The sequence below is a fragment of the Monodon monoceros genome, unplaced genomic scaffold (genome assembly GCF_005190385.1).
Source record: "Monodon monoceros isolate NGI ecotype Baffin Bay Population unplaced genomic scaffold, NGI_Narwhal_1 Super_Scaffold_3, whole genome shotgun sequence".
Classification (NCBI taxonomy): Eukaryota; Metazoa; Chordata; class Mammalia; order Artiodactyla; family Monodontidae; genus Monodon; species Monodon monoceros.
In genome coordinates, this window is record NW_021703780.1 from 61,268,679 (window position 1) to 61,295,141 (window position 26,463).

At 38.1% G+C, this 26,463-nt stretch overlaps 1 protein-coding gene across 16 annotated transcripts in view; it reads left to right on the forward strand.

Annotated features, from left to right (window-relative positions):
• Positions 1-26,463, forward strand: part of SACM1L (SAC1 like phosphatidylinositide phosphatase) — a 70,446-nt gene that overhangs the window by 10,418 nt on the left and 33,565 nt on the right. For all 16 annotated transcript variants that reach the window (XR_003796820.1, XR_003796810.1, XR_003796818.1 and 13 more), the window contains exons 2-8: positions 6,445-6,542; positions 9,138-9,212; positions 10,731-10,858; positions 16,965-17,114; positions 19,895-19,954; positions 20,860-20,893; positions 25,164-25,265. Coding sequence is in view for 2 of the 16 variants with exons in the window: in XM_029244083.1 (XP_029099916.1) it covers positions 6,445-6,542; positions 9,138-9,212; positions 10,731-10,858; positions 16,965-17,114; positions 19,895-19,954; positions 20,860-20,893; positions 25,164-25,265 (647 nt within the window). In the remaining 14 variants the exon portion in view is untranslated. The remainder of the gene's footprint in view (positions 1-6,444; positions 6,543-9,137; positions 9,213-10,730; positions 10,859-16,964; positions 17,115-19,894; positions 19,955-20,859; positions 20,894-25,163; positions 25,266-26,463) is intronic.

Sequence of the window (26,463 nt, forward strand, 5' to 3'; positions counted from 1 at the left end):
GTGTTTTGAAGTTTTATTCTGTTCTCAGCATAGTTTGTTTACTTAGTTATTTTTCTCTTTGTTTCGTTCTGTGTCTTCTGTGATGGAAGCTTAGCTCAAATATCTGGTGATCCTCGGTTGTCATTTCATGTTTGAGAATGAGGCACTAAAAAATGGATTGGAAGGGTCTGTTTGTGGGTCAGGATTTGTCAATTGGTGGCCTTCACTAGAGTGATTGTGCAGGAACTCAACTGTTTCTTTGGGGGAGGTGCCCTAAATGTCAGCATTTGCAGGTCTTTTCTTTTGGGCCAGTAAGTTTCTTCAGAGACAGTATTCATAGCTCTTTCGGGAATTGGGGGAGTGGGATGCTTGGCTTTTAGCCTTCTGGGAACCTGGCAGAGGAAGAGGGTGGATGATTTTCCCAATCTGTAAGCAGACCTTCTCTGTGTCTCCAGACTTTACTTGACTCACTGTGGTCCTCAGCTGTGCCTGGTTTCTGGAGTTCAGGTCTTCTCTTGTTGAACTGCTGTAAGCATTAAATCATATGGTTAGGGAGGTACCTGGACTCTAGGTTTGGGTAGGGATCTGATTGTTCCTTACACAGACTTTGAACCGCCTTACTCTTACCCCCAACCCTGCAGTTAATCTCACTGCCCCACCTCATCCCCTACCCAAGTCCTTAGTTCTTGAGGCTTTTCAGCACTCTACAGCTGGAGTCTGCTTACTTTGTTGGCTCTCACCCCATAGGCAGTTAGATTCTGTAGTAACTTAATTAGCCCATTTCTAAGCACTTTTCTTCTTCCACACCTGCATTTGAATGACTAGTATCTGCCCTACAGCCTGCACCCACCTCTTGGTACTAACCAGAATCCATCTTCTGAAAGAATATCAAGGCTTTTTCTCTGGAGGGTTTTCACTCTTGGAAATTCATTTCATTCTACTTCGATTACAAAGCTAATTTGTTGATCTTCTCATTTCACATGTACCTAGCCAGACTGGAAGTGTTATATATAGTATATTTCACCTTCATATAAAAGAAATTTTCATTTCTAACTTTGTAATTTTAAGGATTTTGAACACATAGTGAGGTTATTAACTTTGACTGCGATTATTAGGAATGTAACTATTTCTGTGGCTGTATATTTTTTGTATATGATTTAAAGTCTTAATTCAAGATGTATATATATATTAAAAAAATAAGTTGGGTCTTCATTGCAGTGTGTGGGCTTTCTCTAGTTGTGGCGGGCAGGGGCTACTCTTCGTTGTGGTGCGTTGGCTTCTCATTGCGGTGGCTTCTTGTCGTGGAGCGCGGGCTCAGTCGTTATGGCTCATGGGCTTAGTTGCTCCGCGGCATGTGGGATCTTCCCAGACCAGGGCTCGAACCCGTGTCCCCTGTGTTGGCAGGTGTATGCTTAACCACTGCGCAGCCAGGGAAGTCCGCAAGATGTATGTATTTTTTCAGTGTTCCACACCCTTCCAGATCAGTTTTAAATTTAAATGTCAAGTTGGGAAAAATTTTTTAATTGCTTACATTAGGGATACTTTTTCTTCCATGTATATTTTGAAATATATTTATTTATGTATTTATATATATATTTTTTACATAATTATACATATTAAAATTTTAATAGGAGATTTTTCTGCTCTTATAAATATTTGATTTTATAATAAATTTCACTGACTAAAAGGTATCTGTTAGGTAACACACCAAAACTTGTATATGGAAACAAGTATGATTTTTTTAAATTCATTGACTTCATTCAAATAATTTATTTTTATGGTAGAAGTTTTGCAGGTGAGAAGCTTAAATACATTGGTTTTAGGGCCCCGTCAGTTACCAAAATTCAAGGATGCTCAAGTTCCGTATATAAGTGGCGTAGTGTTTACATATAACCTATGTACATCCTCCTGTATATTTGAAATCATCTCTATATTATAATACCTAATACAATGTAAATGTTATGTAAATAGTTGCAAATACAATGTAAATGCTATGTAAATAGTTGTAAATACAATGTAAATGTTATGCAAATAGTTGCTGGTGTTCAGCAAATTCTAGTTTTGCTTTTTTGGAACTTTCTGGAATTTTTTTTTCTTGAGTATTTTCAATCTACTGTTGGTTGAATCCACCCTTGTGGAACCCATGGATAAGGAGGGCCTACTGTATATAGATAAAAGAAGTCAAAGTATAAGAGGGTGGAGCTATTGAGGGAACACAGTATGCATTTCTCTACTGGCTGTTCATTTAGATGCAAGCTTTGTGTTTTTGTCCACTGTATTGAAAAAGTGGAGGAATTTGATTTCTGAGATTGTATGTTGATAATCATCTCATATTAAGAATAACATTAGTTATTAAAGAAGTAACACCATGTGTGTGAAGTAAACTGTGGTAGCTTCCCCCCCCCCTCCAAATACAGCTGTGAATTTAGAAGAGCTTAGGGCCCTGAGCAATATGAAGAAGATGGATATAATAAAACCCAGGGACTTCACTCGTGGTCAGAACTGTGTAGCATTCATCAGCCTTTGTCTCAAATGTAAAACTAAAGCGGCTGAGTAGGAGCAGTGGTGATGGCTTTGTCAAGAGACTGAGACAGCAGAAGAGAAAACTAAAGCTCAGTGGTCTGAGGTCATTTAGTAAAAAAAATAATGCCGCCATTTCATGGAGTCTCTTCTTAGTGCCAGGCATGTCACACATATTCTCTCATTTACCCTCACCGATCACTTACCACTTTTTAATAGAGAGAAAGCTGAGCTGGGAAGCTCAGTGATGTGTTCAGGGACTCATGACAAGTAAGCATGGAGCTGGAATTCAAACCAGGTTTGTAAGAGCTTAAAACCTGTAACTTTTTCACCATACTGTGTTTCTAGAATTTGAAGGCATCATCTTTTGGTAGGATGGCCCAGAAATTGATGTGTTCAAGATCCTAGTCAGTCAGGAAAACATTGTTACTTATACTTAGGTTAAGACATAAGGAAAAAACCTTGGTTTAATAAAATATAAATTAAAGACACTCCATTAAAAATGGTTTTTAAAATGTTTTATCACTTAGAAACTCACACACCAGGTATCAAACTCAATTGAAGGAAACATCTCTTCGTTTTGTTCCAGGAAGATAAAGTGTTTTTGTGTTTTGGCCAGGGGTTAATGTGGAGATTATTTCATTCCAGGAGGGATTTGATCACTGTAGTAGTTTTCTATTGCTGCTGTACCAAATTACCATAAGCTTAGAAACTTTAAACAATACAAATGTATTATCTCTTAGTTACTGTCGTTCAGAAGTCCAATATGAATCTCACTGGGCTAAAATCACGTTTCATAGTGGAGGCTCTGAGGAAGAATCCAGCTCATTCAGGGTGTTGACCAAATCCATTTTCTTGTGGTTGTTGGACTAAGGTCCCTGTTTTCTTTTCTTTTTTTTTTTTTTTTTTTTTAGGTCCCTGTTTTCTTGCTGGCTGTCAGCCTGAGGCCACTCTCCTGTCCCTGCATGTGACCTCAACATCTCAGGAACTACCAACAACTTGTCACATCCTTCTCATGATTGAAATCTTCATTGTAGGAAAGCATTTCCCATTGTAGGAAAGCATTTCACGTGACTCTTTCAGATCCTGAGCCTGTTTAAGACCTGGAAATGCAGTGGGACATCTGATGCACAGGCATTTAAACAGCATTTAAAAGATTGGGTGTTGTTAGGGTGTGGAGGGATTCTAAAGAGTGACGCTTATAAAATGCCCTCTGATTTAGAGAAAGAATTTTTTCCAAAGGCTTTTATAAAGAAGTCTTGTTTTTCAGGTCTACTTTTTGTTTAAAATTTTTGTTTCTATTTGGTACTTGTTTTTTATTTATCACCTACCTCCTTGTCCCTAGTACTTGTGTAATGCTTAGCACATGGTAGCTTTTCAATAAATTTATTGACTTACTCCTGGAGTGCAACTTAGCCTTGCACAAAACATCTTCTGCAGATATGGACTGATGTGTTGGATTTTTTTTTTTTTTTTTTTTTTTAATGATTCGAGACTAGAGGTAACTATCCTATGACTAGATTGTCTGGAAGTTTTTTTGTACTTCCTTTAGTTTGTTTCAGGACCTCTCACTTTGCTTCTTTTTATAGGTTTATTGAAGCATAGTTGACATATAATAAACTGCACATACTTAAAGCATGCACTTTGATACATTTTGATATATTTTACACCTGTGAAACCATCACCAGTATCAAATGAATACAGTCATTACCCTTAAAAGTTTCCTTGTCTGTAATCACTCCCGTTTTCCCTTCTTTGTGCAAGTTAAACCTACAACTACAATATGACCCAGCCATTCCACTTCTAAGTAGTCATCCAAGAGAAATGATGCATATGTCTGCCTTAAGACTTGTACTAGAATGTTCATAGAAGCTTTATTCATAATATCCTAAACTGGAAATGGCACAGATGTCCATCAGCAAGTGAATGAATAAACAAATTGTGATATATCCATACAGTGGACTACTATTCAGGAATAAAAAGGAACATATATTTAGTTTGAATTGAAGACTGCCATATTTGAAGCAGATTTGTTTCCTTTGTTGCATTTCTTATTTTGTATTAAAATTGACTTTCATTTCCTTGGCATACCCCCTTCCCACCCCATGGAGGAAATATTAAGAAGTTAGTTATAGATGAACCATAAAAGGATGTAAGTTATATTTGGATAATTAAGGGTTGATTATTCCTCAAAAACTTATAAGTCAAAAATGGTCAGTATAGTTTGTTCTGCTACAGGACTTCTTTCTGTAACACCAAATAGCTTATACATGGTCAGTAAGTAAGAAATGATGGGGCTTCCCTGGTGGCGCAGTGGTTGAGAGTCCGCCTGCCGATGCAGGGGATACGGGTTTGTGCCCTGGTCCGGGAAGATGCCACATGCCGCGGAGCGGCTGGGCCCATGAGCCTTGGCCGCTGAGCCTGCGCATCCGGAGCGTGTGCTCCGCAACGGGAGAGGCCACAACAGTGAGAGGCCCACATATCGGGAAAAAAAAAAAAAAAAATGATGTCAGTGATGGTGTGTGGGTTTATTATATAAGATTTTTCATTGGCAAGAAGAGTAGACTAGAGGGAGTAGAATTTAAAAGGAAAGGAAAAAGCCCTCAGATAGGCTGCTGCACAGACATGTTCTTTCAAGTGTGGTTTAAGAACGGCAGAGATTAGTCCCTGGAAAAACAAACAAGCTAGTTCTCGCCCCAACTCTGGTCAGCTCCTGGAGGCCCTCCATACCTGCGGGTTCCGTACCTGCAGGTTCCAACTTGGTTGAATCCGCGGTTGCAGAGGGCTGACTGTACTGCACCATTTAATATGAGGGACTTGAGCATCCACAGATTTTGGTATCTGGAACCAATCCCCGGCAGATACCTGTATTTACTCCTGTGCCCACCTCAACAACAGCCTCAGTCTCCATTGTTTTAGTGCCTGCAAATCTTTATTTTAACTTTATTTAGTTTTTGTTGATTGTTATTTCCTGAGGCAGTCCCCAGCCATGCTGAATTGCTTGCCTGGAGTTATCCGTTGTACCTCCTGAGGAGCCAACTGTTAATTTTTGTTGGACTCAGATTACAAAGTTGCATAAATTCTGAGTACTCTGCTAATTGTACCCCCTTTATTTTTTACTTTGCAGGATGCGGGGTTTTTTTTTCAAGAACACATCAGTGGCATTCAAACAAAATACAAAAATGTTAAAGTAGTTTATTTTAAACAATTTCCTGGAAATGTGTTTCTTAGTGTTTTTAGCTAATACTTAAATCTTGGTTACTATGTGTCAAGTGTTCTAAATGCTTATCAAAGAGTATACCATTTTATCCTCACAACAATGCAATTTAATGAGTCTGGTATTATCCTTATTTTATGGATAAGGGAACTGAGGAACACAGGGGAGGAGTAACGTGCCCAAGTTCACACAGCACAGTCTGGTTCCATAGAATGTGCTCCTGACTACTGTGCTACATTGCCTTCTGCACCATGTTGAGTATAAATTAGATTTTAGTATGATTTTCTTACGTAAGTCAGAGTGGTAGTTTTACAGCGAATTAAAACCGTATCAGCATTAAATTAGGTGAAAAGAGTTGCAGTGAACACATGAGGACAGCATAATAGCTTTATCTATTCAGAAGCTGGGAAAATGTCATTCTTTTTTTTTTTTTTTTGGTGGTACGCGGGCCTCTCACTGTCGTGACGTCTCCCGTTGCGGAGCACAGGCTCTGGACGCGCAGGCTCAGCAGCCATGGCTCACGGGCGCAGCCGCGCGCCGCGGCATGTGGGATCCTCCCGGACCGGGGCACAAATCCATGTCCCCTGCATCGGCAGGTGGACTCTCAACCAATGCGCCACCAGGGAAGCCCAATGATGTCAAATTTAAACACTGTTCAATTGTTATAACAGATTTTTTTGGAAGTCTTCATTTCACTTTGTTATTTATGGTTTTAAATTTCTTCTTAGGCATATCACACCTGACAAATTTTATGTGGAAGCTTGTGATGATGGAGCAGATGATGTACTTATCATCGACCGTGTGTCCACAGAAGTTACACTGTCAGGTATTTCATGGCCAGATTTAGAAGTGTCTAGAAAGAGTTTACACTTAAGTTGCAATAGTTAAATTAATGAGATCCATGTGAGTGTGTGGATATCTGAGTGTCTTCTTAGAAAATTTTAATTCTTGCTACCTCATTTGATTTTTATGCATTAATTTTATACTTTTTCCTTTTCATGAAAAGGAGAAATGATCTTGAAAATTTTAGGTAGCATTTTACTATTCATAAGGATTTAAAAACTTTATTTGTTCCCTTATCAATACCGTAACAGGATTGGTTTTGTTGGTATGTTAGGTTCCTTTCTAGCTGTAAGATTTGAATTATTTGAGTGTGAGAAAGTTGTTTAGCATTAAGTGTGTGGAATGTTAACAGCTGATTTGGTTTTGAAAATATTCATGACTACGAGGATAATTTAATAAATGAAAAATAATATATACATCACTGGGTAAAACTTGTGTTTTAGGCAGAATGATTTTCCTAAGCTTTATCTATATCTTATCTATCAATCCAGTTATAATTTAGCTTTGCTTCTCTGGGGTGTGAAAAGCAACTTGTTTTTCAATTGTGTGGAACACTGATTTCTGACTAATGTGAAGTAATTTTGGTAACGAATTAATGTATCATGTGATATCACATTTAGAATTTCATATGTTTAAAAATTTACCTCTAGATAGTGTTCTGTATTAATTTTTTTCTGAAGGGCAGTATTTGAGTAACCATAGAGTAGGCATTCGGTAAATGGTAAATATCCTTTGAACGGATTAAGTGAAACATGAAAATATTTTGCATAGGATACTAAAGTGTAAGAAAGGTAGGACTATAAATCTCCATTTCCTTGGTTGTCTGCTTTTTCTGGTAAGCTTTTCCTTTGACCAAATAAAGTAAGAGCTGTTTTAGTTTGATAATTTGGCATTTCCTGTGACTGTTGCTTGGTGACTGCTCTCTCAGAATAGCTGACTGATTTTAACCACCCTTAGTGTACTTCTGAAATTTAGTCCCACTACTTCTTTATAACATATTGATTCAACCCAGTGTCTTTTTTATTTTTTTGGCTGGGGGTGGTGGGCCTTGCCTCGAGGATCTTAGTTCCCTGACCAGGGATCCATCCCGTGCCTCCGGCAGTGGAAGCTTGGAGTCCTAACCACTGGACCACCAGAGAATTCCCTACCACCTAGTGTCTTATAAAAGCTTTAGTATGCATGTATTTTCAATTATTTTTTGTCCTTTCAGTGACATTTTATTTATAAGTAGAGAATGCAGACCCATTTGAGTGGACAAAGCTAAAGGTTTTGAATAGTTTGGATGTAAAAGTGATAAGCAAACAGTCATTGGTAGACACATGAAGAGATACTTTGACCTGAAGCTAGTGATGATGAGGGGCTGTCGATCACAGTTTCTCTGGCAGTTTCCTTTTACCATTGGGAATACAAACCATTGCCACCGAAAGAGGAATTTTTTTTCTTCCCTGAAAAACCAACATAGTCTTAGGAATTATCATAGTGTTATTGCTATTACGCTCCAGTTAATGTAACTTACAGCTGTATCAGTAGTACATGTATGTTTATCAATGATCTCAGTATATTCAGAATCTTCTCGGAGCTTTAAACTGCACTGGTATTTCCATTTTTCATGGTAATTAATTATGGCATAGTATTGCTAAGTAAATTGAATTATTGAGAGAAACAAGTGAATTTTAGACCTTATTCAGAATTAGTTTATTTAGAAAAACAGGACTGCCTTTAAGAAACAGGACTGGAGTTTACAGCAGTGTTTCAAAATGGGTCCCAGGCTGATAATTAAACTGTGACTGAAAGAAAAATTTTATAGCCTTTAATTTCCTACTGTGCATTGTGACTCTGGGAGAAGGAGTAGAGTTAGTATGGATGTAGCAAAATAAGTTTCTTTGACTGGGAGACCCTACCTCCCCCCTTTTTGGGCATTATTCCCTAAACTAGAGTTGTACAAAATATGTTTTGTGAAACATGTTGGCTTAAAGTTTAACAACTGTGAAATGAACCTTGTAATGTAAGGTAGTCTTTATTAATAACGGCATTATTGATAAAATCGCAGCTAATGATATTGCCTCCCTGGATACCTGTATCAGTTTCTTTTAGACGTGAACAGGAGGCTTTTCCTTCCTCCTCCCCTCTTGAATCTTGGCCTCCATGTCTCACATTCTTATCAGGGAATTAGGCGAGCCCTTTTTTTGCATTCCATTTGTTGCATGTTGAGATTAAAATCTTGTTTCAACTTCCATTTACTTTCTAATTCTCTTAAAGGGGTAAAGATTTGGTTTCTGACAAGAGGTTGAATAAATTTGGTTGAAAATTGGCATTGGAAATAACCCTTAATTTACGTAGTGAGGTTGCTGAAGCATGTTACTTTTGGCACCATATTCTAGACAGGCAGAGACCTTTATATGTAACACGGACATCTTTGTTTTATATTCTGCCAAAGTGGAGGTCTAACACTAATGAAGGAATATTGTTTTCTTGGAACAAAGCGTGCATATTGAAGTAACCATTGAAATGAAACTACATTTCTCTTTCAGTTGGTGAGCTTTTTCTAAGTGATTTTTCTTTACTTTCTTCTTTAAAGTCAAGAAAGATATTCCTCCTTCAGCTGTCACAAGACCCATATTTGGTATACTGGGCACAATTCATCTGGTGGCAGGTAAGAAAAATGAGCTAAGATGGACAAGAGGGTAATTAAATCGATGCTATTAGAGTATAAGATGAAGGCACACTTTATATCTTGCTTTAGGCAATAAATCTGTAGGTGTCTGTCATTAATTTATACCCGAAATAGCAAGTGGTTAAATTTGTAAGCCTGAGGTTCTATTTTTTTAAATTTATTTATTTATTTTTGGCTGCGTTGGGTCTTGGTTGCTATGCACGTGCTTTCTCTAGTTGCGACGAGCAGGGGCTACTCTTCATTGTGGTGCACAGGGTTCTCATTGCGGTGGCTTCTCTTGTTGCAGAGTACGGGCTCTAGGCACACGGGCTTCAGTAGTTGGGGCTCATGGGCTCCAGAGCACAGGTTCAGTAGATATGGCACACGGGCTTAGTTGCTCCATGGCATGTGGGATCTTCCCAGATCAGGGCTTGAACCCGTATCCTCTGCATTGGCAGGCGGATTCTTCACCACTGTGCCACCAGGGAAGTCCTGGACCAGAGTATTCTAAACCTTCAACTCCGTGGCTCTGTGTTATTAGGAAAGTGATGGTTTTTAATCTAAATTTTATTTCATTGAACTTTTGAAAAGTTCCTATCGTATCAGGCACTGTGCTGGATGTTATTTATAAAAGATGCAAGTCCCTTTTGTCCTGTAGCTTACAGTTGAGTGAGAGAGGCATTTAAATAGTAAATTACTGCAGAACAATGTAACAAGTTCTAGGAGAGAGATGTACATAGGAAAACTTTCAGGGAGGGCACTTGTGGTTAGAGCCTTGAACAGATGTGAAGAATTAATCTAGTGGTAAAGGCTTACCCTGGTTTATTTGTGGGAGGAGGAGGTGGCCAGGATCAGGATTGGTGTATTAATGCATGGTGCTGGGATCGCTTCTTGATTCCTGACCACCCATCTTTGGAATGTTGCAGTAACCAGTTAGTTATACTGCCCCAGCACATTTCTCTACCATTTAGAATGACATGAAGGACATGGGAGGTGTAGATATCTGCAGTGGCCAGATACTATGACCTATGATGCTTTAAGCTACACGTCGGGAAATGCATTAGCAGAGGCCCGTATGCTTTGGAGAGGACAGGAGAGTGAGAGAGAAGCGTTCTCTGTCTGTACTTTCCATCTGCTAGGATCACTGCTCTGGTTACCGAAAGCTTTTACTTTTATCTTTCTGAGAAAAAATTTGATCTTTCAGTAAAAATTTGTCTAAATAATATGCTGGTCTTTCTATTCATAAATTATAAGATTGCTTTTCAAAAAGTATGGGTCCTTTATCTATTTAGCACAGCTCTCGCCTTTATTTATTTTGGCTGTGCCTCAAGGCTTGCAGGACCTTAGTTCCCTGACCCGAGATCAAACTTGCACCCTCGGCAGTGAAAGCGCGGAGTCCTAACCACCGACTGCCAGGGAATTCCCGTAACTCTTGCCTTTAAAGAATAAGGACTGCTATTTCTGGCTTTACAGTTGCCTTATTGCTATTTATGTGTACTTGGCTCTGCTTTTTTGCAGGTAATTATCTAATTGTCATTACCAAAAAGAAAAAAATAGGTGAATTTTTCAATCATGTAATCTGGAAAGCAATAGATTTTGATGTCCTTTCTTATAAGAAGACAATGTTGCACTTAACTGATATTCAGGTAAGAACTGGAAGCACTTACTAATTGCAAAATCCAAAGAAGTCCCATGGGGTGGATGGGGAAGGGAGGTGGAACACAAAGAATGTTTGATGGATTTCTTTTAAACCTAATTATTTAAACAATGCATAGAGCATGGTCACTCTACATACCTAGCCCTAAAGTGTATTTTTTTTAAAAACTGTTCATATATTTTATTGCACTTGGGTTTTTTTTTTTAACTGACTCAATTCTTAGATATGAAATTTCATACGAGAGAAAAGGGCAGACTGAAAATGCACATGTAGTCAACACGTAGATTTAACTTCATATCCTTTTTGTGAAGAAATAAAATATTAAATATCTTTCCACCATTGTAAAGCAGTTATACTCCAATAAAGATGTTAAAAGAGATAAAAATAAAAGGGATGCTCCTATACATTACTTAAAAAAAAAAATTATCTTTGAAGTTCCACTCATCCCGTTTCATTCCCTCTTTCCCTAGGGAGAAAGCTTTCTTCAGTTTTGCCACATGGGAATATAAGTGTGTGTGCATGTGTACACGTTCAAACAGTCCTCTTTTTGCACAGTTCCTATATGCATGGATTTCAGTTACCACAGTTTAGTTAACACCAGTTCCCAACAACACAGTTTAAATTTCAGTTACCATGATATATTGACTAAAGAATTAGCTCACCAAAGATGAAAGTGCAATGAAACAAAAAATGACGACTCTAGAAGTGAAATTCAAACTGAACATGAATAGAGTATAGAAGAAATAGCTGATGGTGGGAATAAGAGATTCTGGATACGCAGCCAGAGGTCTCAGTGAAGGTGATGTTATCGACATTAATGGTCAAGTGGTTGTGATGAAAAGGTTGAACGTGTCCCAGAGCAAGTGATGCCGGTAACAAACTTCACGTTAAAGGAACTCACAGAAGTGTTTCATGATGTTAATAGTACGAAGGATTAAGTGTTAGAAGCTAGTTCAGGCTTAGATGTACGACAGTTCATCAGGGTGTAGAAAAGATGGTATCATAAGTTACATGATGAGAAGAATGCAAGCACTGTTCAGGCTACTCTTGATAAATTTTGACCAGAAGTAAAATATTTTTAATTATCAGTGTTTCAAATTACAGTATACTAAACAACGTTTTACTGTTCATTTCCCTATACATTTATAACTTACAGTAGGAGAGTTTTTAATGTGTTGATTAAAAAAATTTTAAGTCACAAAATGATCCTAACTTTCCTATTGATTATTAAGATAGTTTAAGATTATTAAGATTAAGATAACATGGTCATTTTTATAGTCCCACCCTATCATGCAAAGTGAAGATTGCCTGTATTCATATTCAGACAATATCTGTTTTTGCTTGCAGTATATTTTAAAACTTACATGAATGGCATTAACCCTGTTCTAGTTTTTGAAAATTACTTTTTTTTAAGTCAACATTATGTTTAGAGATTTACATATGTTGAGTACTTGTTTTCTAAATGTACTTTATTTATAGTATTTGCTTTTTAAAAATTTTAAGCTGTATTTTTATTCCCAGGATTACAAAAAGTTTGTTTTTAAAAGAAAGCTAATTATTCTAAAATATGTATCTTACCTATGATAAACATTAAAAAAAAAATCAGTCCTAGCACTATTGTCTTATTGACTAAGTAAAGCTGTAGAGTATGGTTTTTATACTTTAAACTTAAAATTTCTTTCTTACTGTATATCTATCAATATATTAATAAATTAATTAATTCTTAAATTAATTCTTAATGATAATTTAAGGCAATAAAAATGGTTGTTTTCATTTAATAGCCTAGTAATATTTACTTGAACAGTTTCTTCTTTATTGCTATAGTTTGTTTTCAGGCTATGTAACTAATTTTAGCATTCCTTGCTGTATATGCTTTGCTTATTTATACCTTTCGTGTTTTTACAAAAAGAGGCCAAATTAAAAATTTTGTATTTAGATTCGTAACATGAATTAACATGTTAATCATTTGCTAAACATTAAACAGTAACAAACATTAAAAATTATTTTTTAAAACAAGGATAAAAACAAATGTCAATCTTGGTATTCATTGGGAAAGCCAGCTAAAATGATTATCAGAAAATAGATATACTGCTTTTACTGGATCTTCCTTTATTGCTTATTGAAGTATAATTGACTTACAATATTATATTAGTTTCAGGTGTACAACATGGTAACTCAGTATCTTTATGCATTTTAAAATGATCACCATGAGAAGTCAAGTTACCATCTGTCACCATACAAAGTTGTAAAATATTATTGACTGTATTCTGTATGTTGTATATTATATCCCCATGACTTACTTATTTTATAAATGGAAGTTAGTATCTCTTAATCTCCCTTACCTATTTCATTCATCCTTCCTACCCCTCCCTCCCCACTGGCAACCACCAGTTTGTTCTCTGTCTATGGGTCTGTTTGTATCATTTTTTTTCCTCTTTTTAAATTTTTTTTATTGGAGTAAAATTGCTTTACAATGTTGTATTAGTTTCTGCTGTACAATGAAGTGAGTCGGCTATGCCTATATCCCCTCCCTCTTGGACCTCACTCCCACCACCCGCCCCTATCCCACCCATCTAGGTCATCACAGAGCACTGAGCTGAGCTCCCTGTGCTATACAGCAGGTTCCCACTAGCTAGCTGTTTTACACATGGTAGTGTATTTATGTCATACCTAATCTCCCAGTTCGTCCCACCCTCCTCTCCCCGCTGCTGCCCGTGTCCACGTGTCTGTTCTCTGTGTTTACATCTCTAATCCTGCCCTACAAATAGGTTTATCTGTACCATTTTTCTGGATTCCACATATATGCGTTAATATACGATACTTGTTTTTCTCTTTGTGGCTTACTTCACTCTCTATGACAGACTCTAGGTCCATCCACATCTCTACAAATGACCCAATTTCATTCCTTTTTATGGCTGACTAATATTCCATTGTATATATGTACCACATCTTCTTTATCCATTCATCTACCGTTGGACGTTTAGGTTGTTTCCGTGTCCTGGCTATTGTAAATAGTGCTGCAGTGAACATTGGGTGCGCATATCCTTTTGAATTATGGCTTTCTTGTCAGTGTCTTACAGTTTTCTAATGACGGGTCTTTTACCGCCTTGGTTAGATTTATTCCTAGGTATTTTATTCTTTTTCATGCAGTTGTAAATGGGATTGTCTTCTCAATTTCTCTTCCTGTTAGTTCATTGTTACTGCATAGAAATGCAACAGACTTCTGTATATTATTAATTTTATATCCTGCCATTTTATTTTTATTTTTAAATTTTATTTTATTTTTGGCTGCATTGGGTCTTCGTTGCTGCATGTGGGCTTTCTCTAGTTGCGGCAAGTGTGGGCTACTCTCCGTTGTGGTGCGCAGGCTTCTCATTGCAGTGGCTTCTCTTGTGCGGAATGTGGGCTTTAGACATGCGAGCTTCAGTAGTTGTGGCACGTGGGCTCAGTAGTTGTGGCTCGCAGGCTCTAGAGCGCAGGCTCAGGAGTTGTGGCGTGTGGGCTTAGTTGCTCCACAGCACGTGGGATCTTCCCGGACCAGGGCTTAAACCTGTGTCCCCGGCATTGGCAGGCAGATTCCTAACCACTGCGCCAGCAGGGAAGTCCTGTTCTACTAGTTTTTTGGTGGCATCTTTACTTTGGGGTTTTGTATAGTATCATGTCATCTGCAAACAGTGACAATTTTACTTCTTTTCAATTTGGGTTCCTTTGATTTCTTTTTCTTGTCTAATTGCTGTAGCTAGGACATCTAATAATATGTTGAGTAAAAGTAGTGAGAATGGGCATCCTTGTTTTATTCCTGATCTTAGAGGAAATGCTTTCAGCTTTTCACTGTTGAGCTTGATGTTGGCTGTAGGTTTGTCATATATGGTCTTTTTTTTTTTTTGGCCCTGTCACGTGGTTTGTGGGACTTTAGTTCTCCGACCAGGGATTGAACCTGGGCCCTCAGCAGGGAGAGCACGGAGTCCTAACCACTTGACCGCCAGGGAATTCCCTGGTCTTTATTAATAATGTTAAGGTATGTTCCTTGTATACCCACTTTGTTGAGAGGTTTTATCATAAATGGATATTGGATTTTGTAAAAAGCTTTTTCTGCATCTATTGAGATGATCATATGGTTTTTATTCTTCAGTTTGTTAATGTGGTGTATCATATTGATTGATTGGTGGATATTAAACTGTCCTTCCGTTCTTGGGATCAGTACCACTTGATCATGGTGTGTGATCTTTTAAATGTACTGTTGAATTTGGTTTGCTAATGTTTTGCTGAGGATTTTTGCATTTGTGTTCATCAGTAATGTTGACCTATAATTGTCTTTATCTGGTTTTGGTATCAGGGTAATGCTAGCCTCATGGAATGAGTTTGGAAGCATTCCTTCCTCCTCAATTATTTGGAATAGTTTGAGAAGGATAGGTGTTAACTCTTCTGTCAATGTTTGGTAGATTTCGCCTGAGAAGCCATCTGATCCTGGACTTCGTTGGTAGTTTTTTGATTACTGATTCAATTTCGTTACTGGTAATAAATCTGTTTATATTTTCTATTTCTCCCCGATTCAGTCTTGGGAGATTGTACGTTTCTAGAAATTTATCCATTTCTTTTCGGTTGTCCATTTTATTGGTGTACAAGTATTTGTAATAATCTCTTATGATCCTTTGTATTTCTGTGGTGTTGGCTGTAATTTGTCCTCTTTCATTTCTGATTTTAGTTAGGCCCAACCTCCTTTTTTCTTAATGAGTCTGGCTAAAGGTTTATCAATTTCTATTTATCTTTTCAGAAAAACAGGTCTTAGTTTCATTGTTCTTTTCTGTTGTTTGCCCTGGGGTGTCCCGGCACTGGTGCCGGCCTGCCGGTGGGCAGGTAAGCCCCTGCACTAATAGGCCAGAAGGAGGACTCCAAAAGGGCACTTGCTAGCACCAGTGTCCTCGTGGTAGAACAAACTCCCTGAGACAGCTGCTGCCAACATCTGCATCCCCAGTAACAGTCCCAGTTGCCTCCTGCCTCTCCAGGAGGCTCGCAAAGATCACTAAGTGGGTCTGACTTAGACTCCTTTTAAATGCCTCCATGCTAGAGGACTTGGAGCATGTGAGATTTTGTATGGGCCCTTTAAGAGTGGAGTCTCTGTTTCCTACAGTTGTCCTGCTCTCCTGCACACAAACCCTTCTGGCCTTCAAAGCCAGACATTCTGGGGGCTTGTCTTCTTGGTGCAAGATCGTTGGCCTCAGTAGCCGACGTGGAGCTCAGACCCCTTGCTCACTGGGGAGAACCTCAGCAATTGTGATTATTCTCCCCATTTGTGGGTCACCTACCTGAGAGTGTGGGTCTTGACTATACCAGGTCTCCACCCCTCCTACCCATATCATGGTTTCTTCTTTATATCTTTATCTGTGAAAAATCTGTTCTACTAGTCTTCAGGTTTCTCTCATAGATAGTTGTTCTGTGAATAGTTGTAGTTTTGGTGCACCTGTGAGAGGAGGTGAGCTCAGGGTCTTCGTACGCTACCATCTTGGCCACTTCTCTCTCTCCTGGACTTTTCTTTTCAGTCTTTGCTTTTTTTTTTTTTTTTTTTTTTGGTAAAGAATTCCGTTTTACTTCCCAACTAGCCCAAACCAGTAAAGTTTCTTAGGAATGAGGATGGTATTGTTCTCTCGTTATTGACTCTCTGTTACTGGGCCCCTCATGAATTTATGTTTTTCTTCTGTCAAATGAGGATAATTAATGCTAAACTAGCAATGGGTTGCTCTGAAGATAAAGGAGAATCTCTGTAAAGTGTCTGGGACACAGTAGGTCATAACCTAAGGTGGTGATGTTTTGTTAAAGTAACTCTTCTGCCCTTTAAAGTAAAAATTATGAAGGATACCAATGGGAAAGGAGGTCTCCCTAATCAGTTAATATAATACCCTATGGTGTGGAGCATTGTCCATTTATCAGGAACTGTCCCAGGTCCTGGGGAAATGGTGAGCATCCTGCCCAGTCTTTGAGCCAGTGGCATTTAACAGGGCTGAACTTTCAGGTTTTTATTTTCACTCTTTTGTCATGTTGATAGATTCCTTTTCAAGTACAAGATAGACTGATTATTTGCTCTCCTTTGTTTACAGTTACAAGATAACAAAACTTTCCTAGCAATGATAAACCATGTCTTGAGTGTGGATGGATTTTATTTTTCAACAACATATGATTTGACCCATACTTTGCAGCGGCTGTCTAACACTAGTCCAGAATTCCAGGAAATGAGTCTCTTGGAAAGGGTAAGCTTAATCTTCAGTTATTATTACTTTTTTTTTTAATTTTAAGGAGCTTTTCTCTATTTCATCCATAAAATACATACTGATTTTTCTCAGTCCTGGGTCTATCAGGATCATGTATGGGGCTTTGAAAGTATACCATGTGTCAAATAGACATCTCATTTCCAAATTCAGGACCCCAGAAACTGTGTATGTTACACAGACAGGATTGAGAACCACAGGGGTCCATTTTTAGAAATCTAGCTTAAACATGAATGTTGGTAATTTCCTAGCTCTCTGTGTTCTGTGTTGTAACAGTTATTAGCATTAGCAACATAATTGTACTTGTAAAATTAATGTTCTAATGGATGATGTTCTTTCTGCAGTGGTGCTTTTTATAGTTTTTACAAGTAGAAAAGTAACGACTTAAGAACTTGAAAAATATGCTTTTGTTTAGGGTGGGGTTTTTGGTTATTTTATTGACTTAAGTGTATCTTTAAAACTGGACCTCAGGTGATTTCAACATAAAATTTCTGCTGTTCAGGAACCTAGATAATTGCTGCCTTGATTTTTTGTTAGCAAAAGTAGATACGTTTAGGGGGCAGACAGCATTTAAAAGGCTGCTGTCAAAAAAAAAAAGTCAGTTATCTGTTAGTTTGGACCATACGAAATTGCCACTAACTGACCATATTTGACCAATAAAAATGATCATTTTATATAGCTCAACGTATATCTTTTTTTTTTTTTTTTTTGGCTGCATTGGGTCTTTGTTGCTGCGTGCGGGCTTTCTCTAGTTGTGGCGAGCAGGGGCTACTCTTCATTGCAGTGCACAGGCTTCTCATTGCGGTGGCTTCTCTTGTTGCGGAGCGTGGGCTTCAGTAGTTGTGGTTCGTGGGGTCTAGAGCACAGGCTCAGTAATCGCGGCGCACGGGCTTAGTTGCTCCGCGACATGTGGCATCTTCCCGGACCAGGGATCAAACCCGTGTCCCCTGCATTGGCAGGTGGATTCTTAACCACTGCGCCACCAGGGAAGTCCTAAATCGATATTTTAGTTGACTGGCTTCTTAAAGGCTTTATAGTCTAATTTTGTAAGATTATATGTAGGCTTCAGTGTAAGTTTAGACGTAAGCTAAGCAATGAAGAAATTTGGCTTTTAACTGCAAAGAGACTCTTGCTTTTTTGCTACAGTCTCCATTCGCTATGAAATGTCTCTCAGATGCCTGCCATGTACCAGGCACTGTACTAGCCACCGGCCACACAGGATGAAAAGACATGCCCCTGCCTCTCGGGAGCCTGCAGTCTACTGGGGAAGTGGAAGTCCAGGCAATCACAGAACAAGGGACAATTGCTGTGGTACCCAAGTGTGGTGGGATCCTGAAGGAAGGCGGGACTCACTCTGTCTGGGGGAGTCAGGGACGACTGTACAGAGGAAGGTGATTTTTGAGCCGAGACTTAATGATGAATAGGCCTTATTGATCAGGCGGCAGTGGGAGAAGGAGGGTTCCAGTCAGAGGCAGTGGCAATATTAGGCTAAACTGAAGAAGAAGCCATCTCATCTGTTGGGATGGGAGGGAATTTTTTGTCAGCTAATCAGAAGAGTCAAAGTTACCATAACTTGGGGAATCACAGAAGTGATAAGTGAATCATATATACTATAAACATTTTATCTCAACTTAAAACATAAAATTTTACATTGACTGGTCAATTTTTTGATGTAGGATCATAAGCTTTTCTTTGTTTTTGGTTCCTTGATTCCTGATTGTCTTTCCTGTATAAATTATATCCATAATGCTTTCCAGTTTGAGTCTCTTTAAAGATTTTGACACTTACAGAGCAGTCTGTTTGCAGAATACCATATATTTTTACTATGTTTCTCCAGTCTTTTATAGTTGCCATTTTTACTCCTAATTCAACAGAAGTTTTGTTTTTAGCAACTTGCCTTTTATCAAGTTCTGTTGTAAATCATTCAACTTTATAGAAAGATCAGTTTATTTTTAAGTCATATTTCATTGATTTATAAAATAGTTAAATTATGTTATGAATAATAAGAAAAACTGGCACAAACTGATTGGGAACACACAGTCTGAATCTCAGGAAGTGTACCGTTCAACTGGTTATGCCTGAGTGCAAGAGCCACTCCTCGTGACTTTCTGCTGGGGACGGGGGACAGGGGAGTGTCCGTTGCTGTGTTTCATAAAGAGAATGAAGAGAATTGGTTAGTCTACTGAGTTGTTGAGGGAGTTTCTTCTGTATAGTTTGAAAGTCAGAGTGGCCAAAGATGAGAGCAGAGAGTTAAGTAGGGGTTGCCAGATTCCAGGACTGGTTAGGCCATGTGAAGATTTGGTTCTTTAGATGACTGTGAGCCAGTGAAGAATTTCCAGCAGACAGGAGACGTGTCATGTTAGACAACAACTGCTGGCAGCATGTGGAGGAAGGGTGTGAAGGGCCAGGCTAAGGCTTGAGGCGAGGGAGGCTGTTTTAGTAGTTGGGATGCAGTCAGGTGTTAGCCAGGGGTGGTGAGAAAAGATACGTAGAAGAGGAAATGGATCTGGAAGGGGATTTAGGACTCGGTGATTGATTAAATATAAGAGAAAGAGCCTGCGAGGACTGCCAGGTTTCTGTATGGGCCAGCAACACTGGCTTGAGGCAACGAGACAGGGATGCCGGAAGTGTTCTTTTTGCAGCATGTCAAAGAGACCTGCTCCTAGCCACCAGGTGGAGACATTGATTGTTATACTTTCCTTTCTGTAGAAACTCAAATTGGCAGGAGATACTGAATATTAATTTTAAAACTTCTCTCTTAGGCAGACCAGCGGTTTGTATGGAATGGTCATCTTCTAAGAGAACTTTCTGCTCAGCCAGAGGTAATGTATACTAAATAAAACCAGCTTATTTGTTACAGTTCAAGTTTTAATTGAATACATGTTATAAAATGGCTACCTAATCGCCAAGGATTTTGGTAAAGAATTCTAATTTAACTCTGTTTATAACTTACGGACTTTGATCCGATCTACCCTCCCACATCATTGTAGGTTGAAGAAGCCTAATTATTTTACTCAGATCTTCTATAGAAGCCTTAAATAAAGAAAAAAATACCTCCATATAAATACATTGCTTTCTATAAGTGAGAGAGAGAGAATGGGTCTTGGTAGATGAATAATGTTAGAAATCGGGCCAGAGCTAATTCCTCAGGCAGTGGAGAGCTTTGCATTTGTCTTCCTATGGGAACCTGACTCCCTTCAGTCACCCAGGATAGACTTGCATAGGTGTCACCTTCCTTTGTTCTTGGTTTATACAAATGAGATGTAAACAAGGAGGCCACCTAGGAAGCATAATGTATTGAATCTAGGTAAACAGATTTGCCTAATGGCATTATCTCTTGGCATTTGCTTTGCTTTTTTGGGAAAAGTAGTTTAAACTGCAAACCATTAATGTGGAGATATCTTTTCCCTGGAGCAGTGAACTTGTTGCGGGCAAAGACTGAAAAGGAGGGAGATAATAAACATCCTGCAACTTCATGTAGTTTTATTAGTGTTCCAAAATCTGCAAATGTTCAAGCCCAAATGATTGTAGCACATACTTAAATTTTTTTAATTAAAAAGACGTTACACTAGAGAAATGTCTTTAAAATTAAAAGTTACCCATAAGCTTGCTACTTTGTTTTATTTGTATATTACCTCCCCATCTGTAAATATATTTTATATAGTGCTTCTTTTTATTATTTTTGAAGTATATTTATTCCTAAACATAACATACATCTTCATTTCAGGTCCATCGGTTTGCTCTTCCGGTATTATATGGCTGTATCCTTACATATTACTCTTTAGTCTTCTAGCAGCCTTTATTTAAATATTATTAGAATTTAGATTTAAAGACAGTCTCAAATATTACATGAGGAGAGTATTTTAGAATTAGTAGAAATCTCTTTTGATAATAATATCAAACCATTAACATAAAATCTTAGAATACTGGTTGTAAATGACCATTGTTTTTTTAATAGAATAAACTCTTTAGACTAATGCTCTCTGGGGCTGGTGTTTTAAAAGAAGAAATATGTCCACTGTGTTTTGGCTTTATTAGACTTTGTATCAATAAACAAGAATAGTTTTAGCCTACTGAAAATTTTCCTTAGCAATTAAAAAAGTTAGACTTAGGAACTAGGGTAACCAGCAAGTTGGAGAGGAGAATTACAATTAAAAATTATATTTGTCATTTGAAATAGCCACAGAAAAATGAAAATACATGGTGTACAAAGAATGATGCTTGGGGTGAGGTGTAGTACAAATACAAAATGAGTAATGGTTATCTAATTGTAAGTTCATTTTTAAAGCTAATCTTTACATAGACATCATAATAAAAATAGGGACGCAAAGTGAGCTGGCTGTTAAAGGGTAAGCACAATGTGCTGATGAGTGCCTGTAGTCAGGACTCTGCCCTGCAGAAACTGAGGGGGTCTTTCTATCACATACCCCCAAAGAAGCTTATTAACTAACACACAGTCTGTGATTTATTTGTTCATTATGTTAGTATGATTTCCTTAAATTATTATGCTTGTTATACTTAAAAACAGAAAAGTAATGCAGGAAACATTTTCCACAGTTGTGGGGGAATAAAAATCAGAAAATGTCAGGATAAAAGCTCTTGTTTATTCTGGTTTTTGTTTTTGTTTTTCCCTGGAGCTCTAAGTTCTCCTAAGGATAAAATAATAACAAGCGTACTATTTAGGTAGTGCTTTAAGGGTTTGGGCCAATTGTGTGTATGTTTTTTTAATTCCAAAATGAGATTGTGAATGGGCAAATAATAACAAAGGAGATTATAGAACACTTTTTCTAGGTGATTTTAGAAAGTTTATCTATTTAGCTTTAAATCTGAAGTTTTACATTGGCTTTTGTTTAGTGTAGCTTTTTGACTAGACCTGTCCTCAGATGTTTCCTGTACTTAGAGAGAGATCAGCAAGAAAAAAGGGCCCAAGGCGGGAGTGTGACTGGAGCAGAGAATGGACAGGGAGTAGGAGCTGTGTTCAGAGAGGCTGCTGGACCCACATTATGCAGGGCCTTAGAGGCTTTGTCTTTTACTTTAACTGTTAAGGGAAACTATTGGGATTTGAGTAGAGGATTGTCATGGTAAGACAGGGTCACTCGGACAGTGATGTAGAGAATATGCCAAAGGTGAGCAGGGGAGGATGCAAGGAATAGCTAGGAACAGTTGTAGTAATCTGGATGGAAGGTGATGTTGCCTGGGACCAGGGCGGTAGCTGATGGTGATGAAAAATGGTCAGGTTCTAGATATGTTTTGAAAGTGCAGCTAAAAGGATTTTCTGACAAATTATACATGGGGAATGAAGGAGGGTTGAGTATGAGTCTTAAGATTTTTGGCCAGAGTAAGTGGAAGGAAGCCATGCATTGTGGTGGGGAAGAGCCGAGGTGGAAGGCAGGCCAGAGTATCTGGACTTCTATTTGGACATGTTGAGCTTGAGATTTCTGTAAATATCCAAGTAGAGATTGTCAAGAAGACATAGATTAATGGAACTGGAGTTTAGGAGAGAAGTCCATGTTGGAGACGTAAATTTTTTTTTTTTTTTGGGAGACATAAATTTGAAAGTCCTCAGGGTATAGATGGCATTTAAAGCCATGAAGTGGGATGAGATCATCAAAGGAAGAAATGCATATAGAGAAGAAAAAGGTGTGGAGAAAGAAGACAGCCTGAAGGGGGTTCTAGATAGTGAATAAATGCTAGAGCCACGGACTACAGGCCTCAGGACAAAGGACTTCTGAAGTGGGGGAACCAAAGTAAGTGAACTGAAAGGACGAGTCATATAGAGTTACTCTAAGATTTGAAGTTGGAAAAATGAACCAGCAAAGGCAAGTGAGGAAGAGAAGAACCAACCAAGTGAGAGTAGTGTCCCAGAAGCAAATGAAAATAAGGTTTCCAGGCAGAGTCTCATCAGCTGATATGCTGCTGGTTGTTTAAAAATGACCATTAGATTGAGAGTCCGCCTACCGATGCAGGGGACACAGGTTCGTGCCCCGGTCTGGGAAGATCCCACATGCCGTGGAGCCGCTGGGCCCGTGAGCCATGGCCGCTGGGCCTGCGCGTCCGGAGCCTGTGCTCTGCAACGGGAGGGGCCACAACAGTGAGAGGCCCGCATACCGCAAAAAAAAAGACCATTAGAGAGGGAGGTTATGTTCCTGTTTCCCCCACTTCTCCCCAAATGGGGGCTGTTAACCAGATGCTGGGAAGAAAGATTTTGGAGAAGGTGGGAGCACAGTCACATGCTGGAGCAATGTCCTTGAGTGTGTGAGGGGGTGGGGTCTAGTACACAGGTTGAAGGCCTGACATAGACAGTTTATCCACCATCCAGCTCATCCGCCCTAGTAGAAAGGAAGCAGCTATGGTGGACGTGGAGGCTAGTAGGTAGATAGATGTGGGAGCATGTGGATGGCTTTTATTTTCACAGTGAAATTGGAAGCAGTGCCATTAGCTGTGAGTAGTAGCTGGAGGTTGAGGAGAAAGTGTGAAATGGGCATCCCAAGTGGGAGTGCATGGCCCTGAGAGTCACTAATTGATAAAAGATTAGAAGTAAATACATCAGCATTTTAAAAGTTGTGTCATGGTGGTGGGATTCTGCATGATTTTTCTTTTTCTTTCGTTCCTTACATGCTTTTGGATGGATATTCATCTTGTAATCAGAAGAAAATGATTCATAAAACAGACATATTCCATGCTATACTCAGTTCTCTCAGAGGCAGACTCCATGTCTGATTCATCTTTGTGCCCTGCTCCAAATGAATGAATGAGTAAATACGGCTTTGGAGTCTTCTCTAGTACTGTGGTTTTAAAGGTTTGAGAATTGGGAGCTCAAGATGACTCATTATTAAGTCTGATGATACCAGGTGATAGAGAGGGATGAATCACAAGAAATTCATATTGCTAGTATCATTTGGTACCACTATTTTGAAAATTATTTGGCATTTCCTTATGGATTTACCAGGCCTTCCCCTCTACATACACAATACATTTATACAGGAGGTTTTTCAAAAATGTTTACGGCACCACTGTTAGAGCAAACTCTGATCACCACGAGTTCCATCAGCAGAAGAATTAGGGCTGTTGTGATATGGTTCTTATAGATTGCGCACAACAATGAAGAGGACCATACTGCTGCTTCATGCAGTGCAAGGATGACTCTTAGATACTTACTGGGGGCATAAACAAGGACTTGAAGTTTTCTAAGAGTGTTGTGCCATTTTTATAAAACTCAAAAGCAAGCTGTGTGTTTTCACGTCATGGTTGCATATAATGAAACTAAGAAGGCAGGGGAATCGTCTCCACAGGGCTTCTGGGGAAGAAGGCAGTTGGATGGGATGAAGAAGGAACAGATATTAGATTCAGGGCTTTGATACTTTTTGCAAGTTGGAGGTAGGTTTATAGATATTTATTTTATTATGCTCTTAATGCTTTATAATGGATGAATCAAATTATATTAAGCAAAATGTTATGTATAGGAAATAACCATAGGGCAAACCCAGACCTGTGAGGAAGAGAGAGATACATTCTGTTTCTGAATAATCTTTAATTTACAGTTTGATCTGTAAGTCTTTATATACTTAGCAACTGTTATTGGTAATTATAATTATGCATATAATATAAACTTCAGTAGCTTAGTCTTTTTCCCCCCTTTTTTCCATTTCTTATTGGAAGGTTAATCTATTTTAAATGTATAAGTCTTTCATTCAAAGATTTTTTTTGTGATGTGGTTAATATTTAATTCTTTACTTGCAGAAAGTGGTTAAGACTATCTGGGAAAGGAAATCATATTATTTAAATAGAAACACTGTAATGAACCACTTAAACACACTGACTGTATGTCATTATTAGGGTTACTGACTTGACAAAACTTCACAATCAGTACTAAAGGCTTGTGAATATTCATGAGGAACCAAAAATTTGCATATTCTCCTTTTTATTTTCTAAAGGCAGAGTCATTCTTACTAGGGTAGATAGATTCAAATTTCATCTGAAAATAATACATATGATTTTGCAATATGTTATATTTTTCTTAATGTAGTTAAGTTATTACTATGCACTCATGTTCTATTAATGGAAAATACTTTGATTGGATTCTCATCTCGAGGAGGAGTTGTTTCAGAGCTGGTGTCCGCTATTATGTAAGAGGTGAGATTAATTTTGTCAGCACGATTTGGTACTGGGTTATATCTATCTCTAATTAATGTTTGGCTCATGGTAACATGAATGTAACCTTTTGTATTTTATTTGTTTCATTATCATTTGATAGCCTTGCTAAATATTTATCTCCTGCTTCATTATGATAATTAGGTAGGTCTTCTGTACTTTACTCCAGCTACTGTAGTTACATTGCAGATGTTAATGAGACACTGTAGGCTGCTTCTTACTGCTTTAAGAGGAATTGATCATGTTATTTGCTGGATGTCTGAGAGCATAGCTGAACTCACTATAGTTTTCAATAACCTAAACTTATATCAGAAAGTATTTTCTTATATTGCTCTTGGTTTCTTTGCATGTATGAAGCTAGACATTTGACCTTATGCCTTCAACTTTGAAGATTTACATTTGAGCATTTATTCTTTAGGCTTTGTGCTAGCAACACGCTAATTCGCTTAAACGAAGCTTTTAAAATCTGTATTAGAAGTTACTGTCATTATGAAAATGAGTTTCCCGAACTCTGTTTTTGTTTTAAGCCAGAGTATATCAGAATAGAATCCTATGGACCCTTAGGTAAATCGTAGAAGTTTTGGGCCAGGAAGTTGTAAAAGTCATTTGGTTAATCTCCTTTAGTATAGGTGATATAGCAGAGGAAGAAAGACATTTAGTGAGTGACCTGGCCAAGATCACACAACCAGGATTAGAGTTAGCAATGCCCTTGTATCTGGATTTTCTTGGATGGAGTCATATTTTTTAATTAAAAGTTTTGAATTGGTAATGCAGTCACATAGATCAGGCATCAAAGGTATAAAAAGATATGCAGTTAAAAAATATTTCTCATTTCTGACTTCGTCTGCTGCATCTTACCTCCCGACCAGCTGATCTGTTGTTAGTTTACTTATCCTTCAGATAATTTTTATGCTATTCCAAGTATGTTCTCCTTCTTTTGCGGACAGTGGTTGTATACTGTGTACATTTTCTTGCACCTTGGGTTTTTTTAACTTAATATATATTGGAAATCGCTTCATAAAGATGTCTCGTACGCTCACTCGCTCTCACACACACAACCTCACTCTTATTCTCAATCTCACTTTTTAAAATAACTACTTTAAAATAACTAACTAAAATATTTTATTTATTTAAAATAATAAAATATTATTCCTTAATGGGAATTCTGGACAGAACCAAG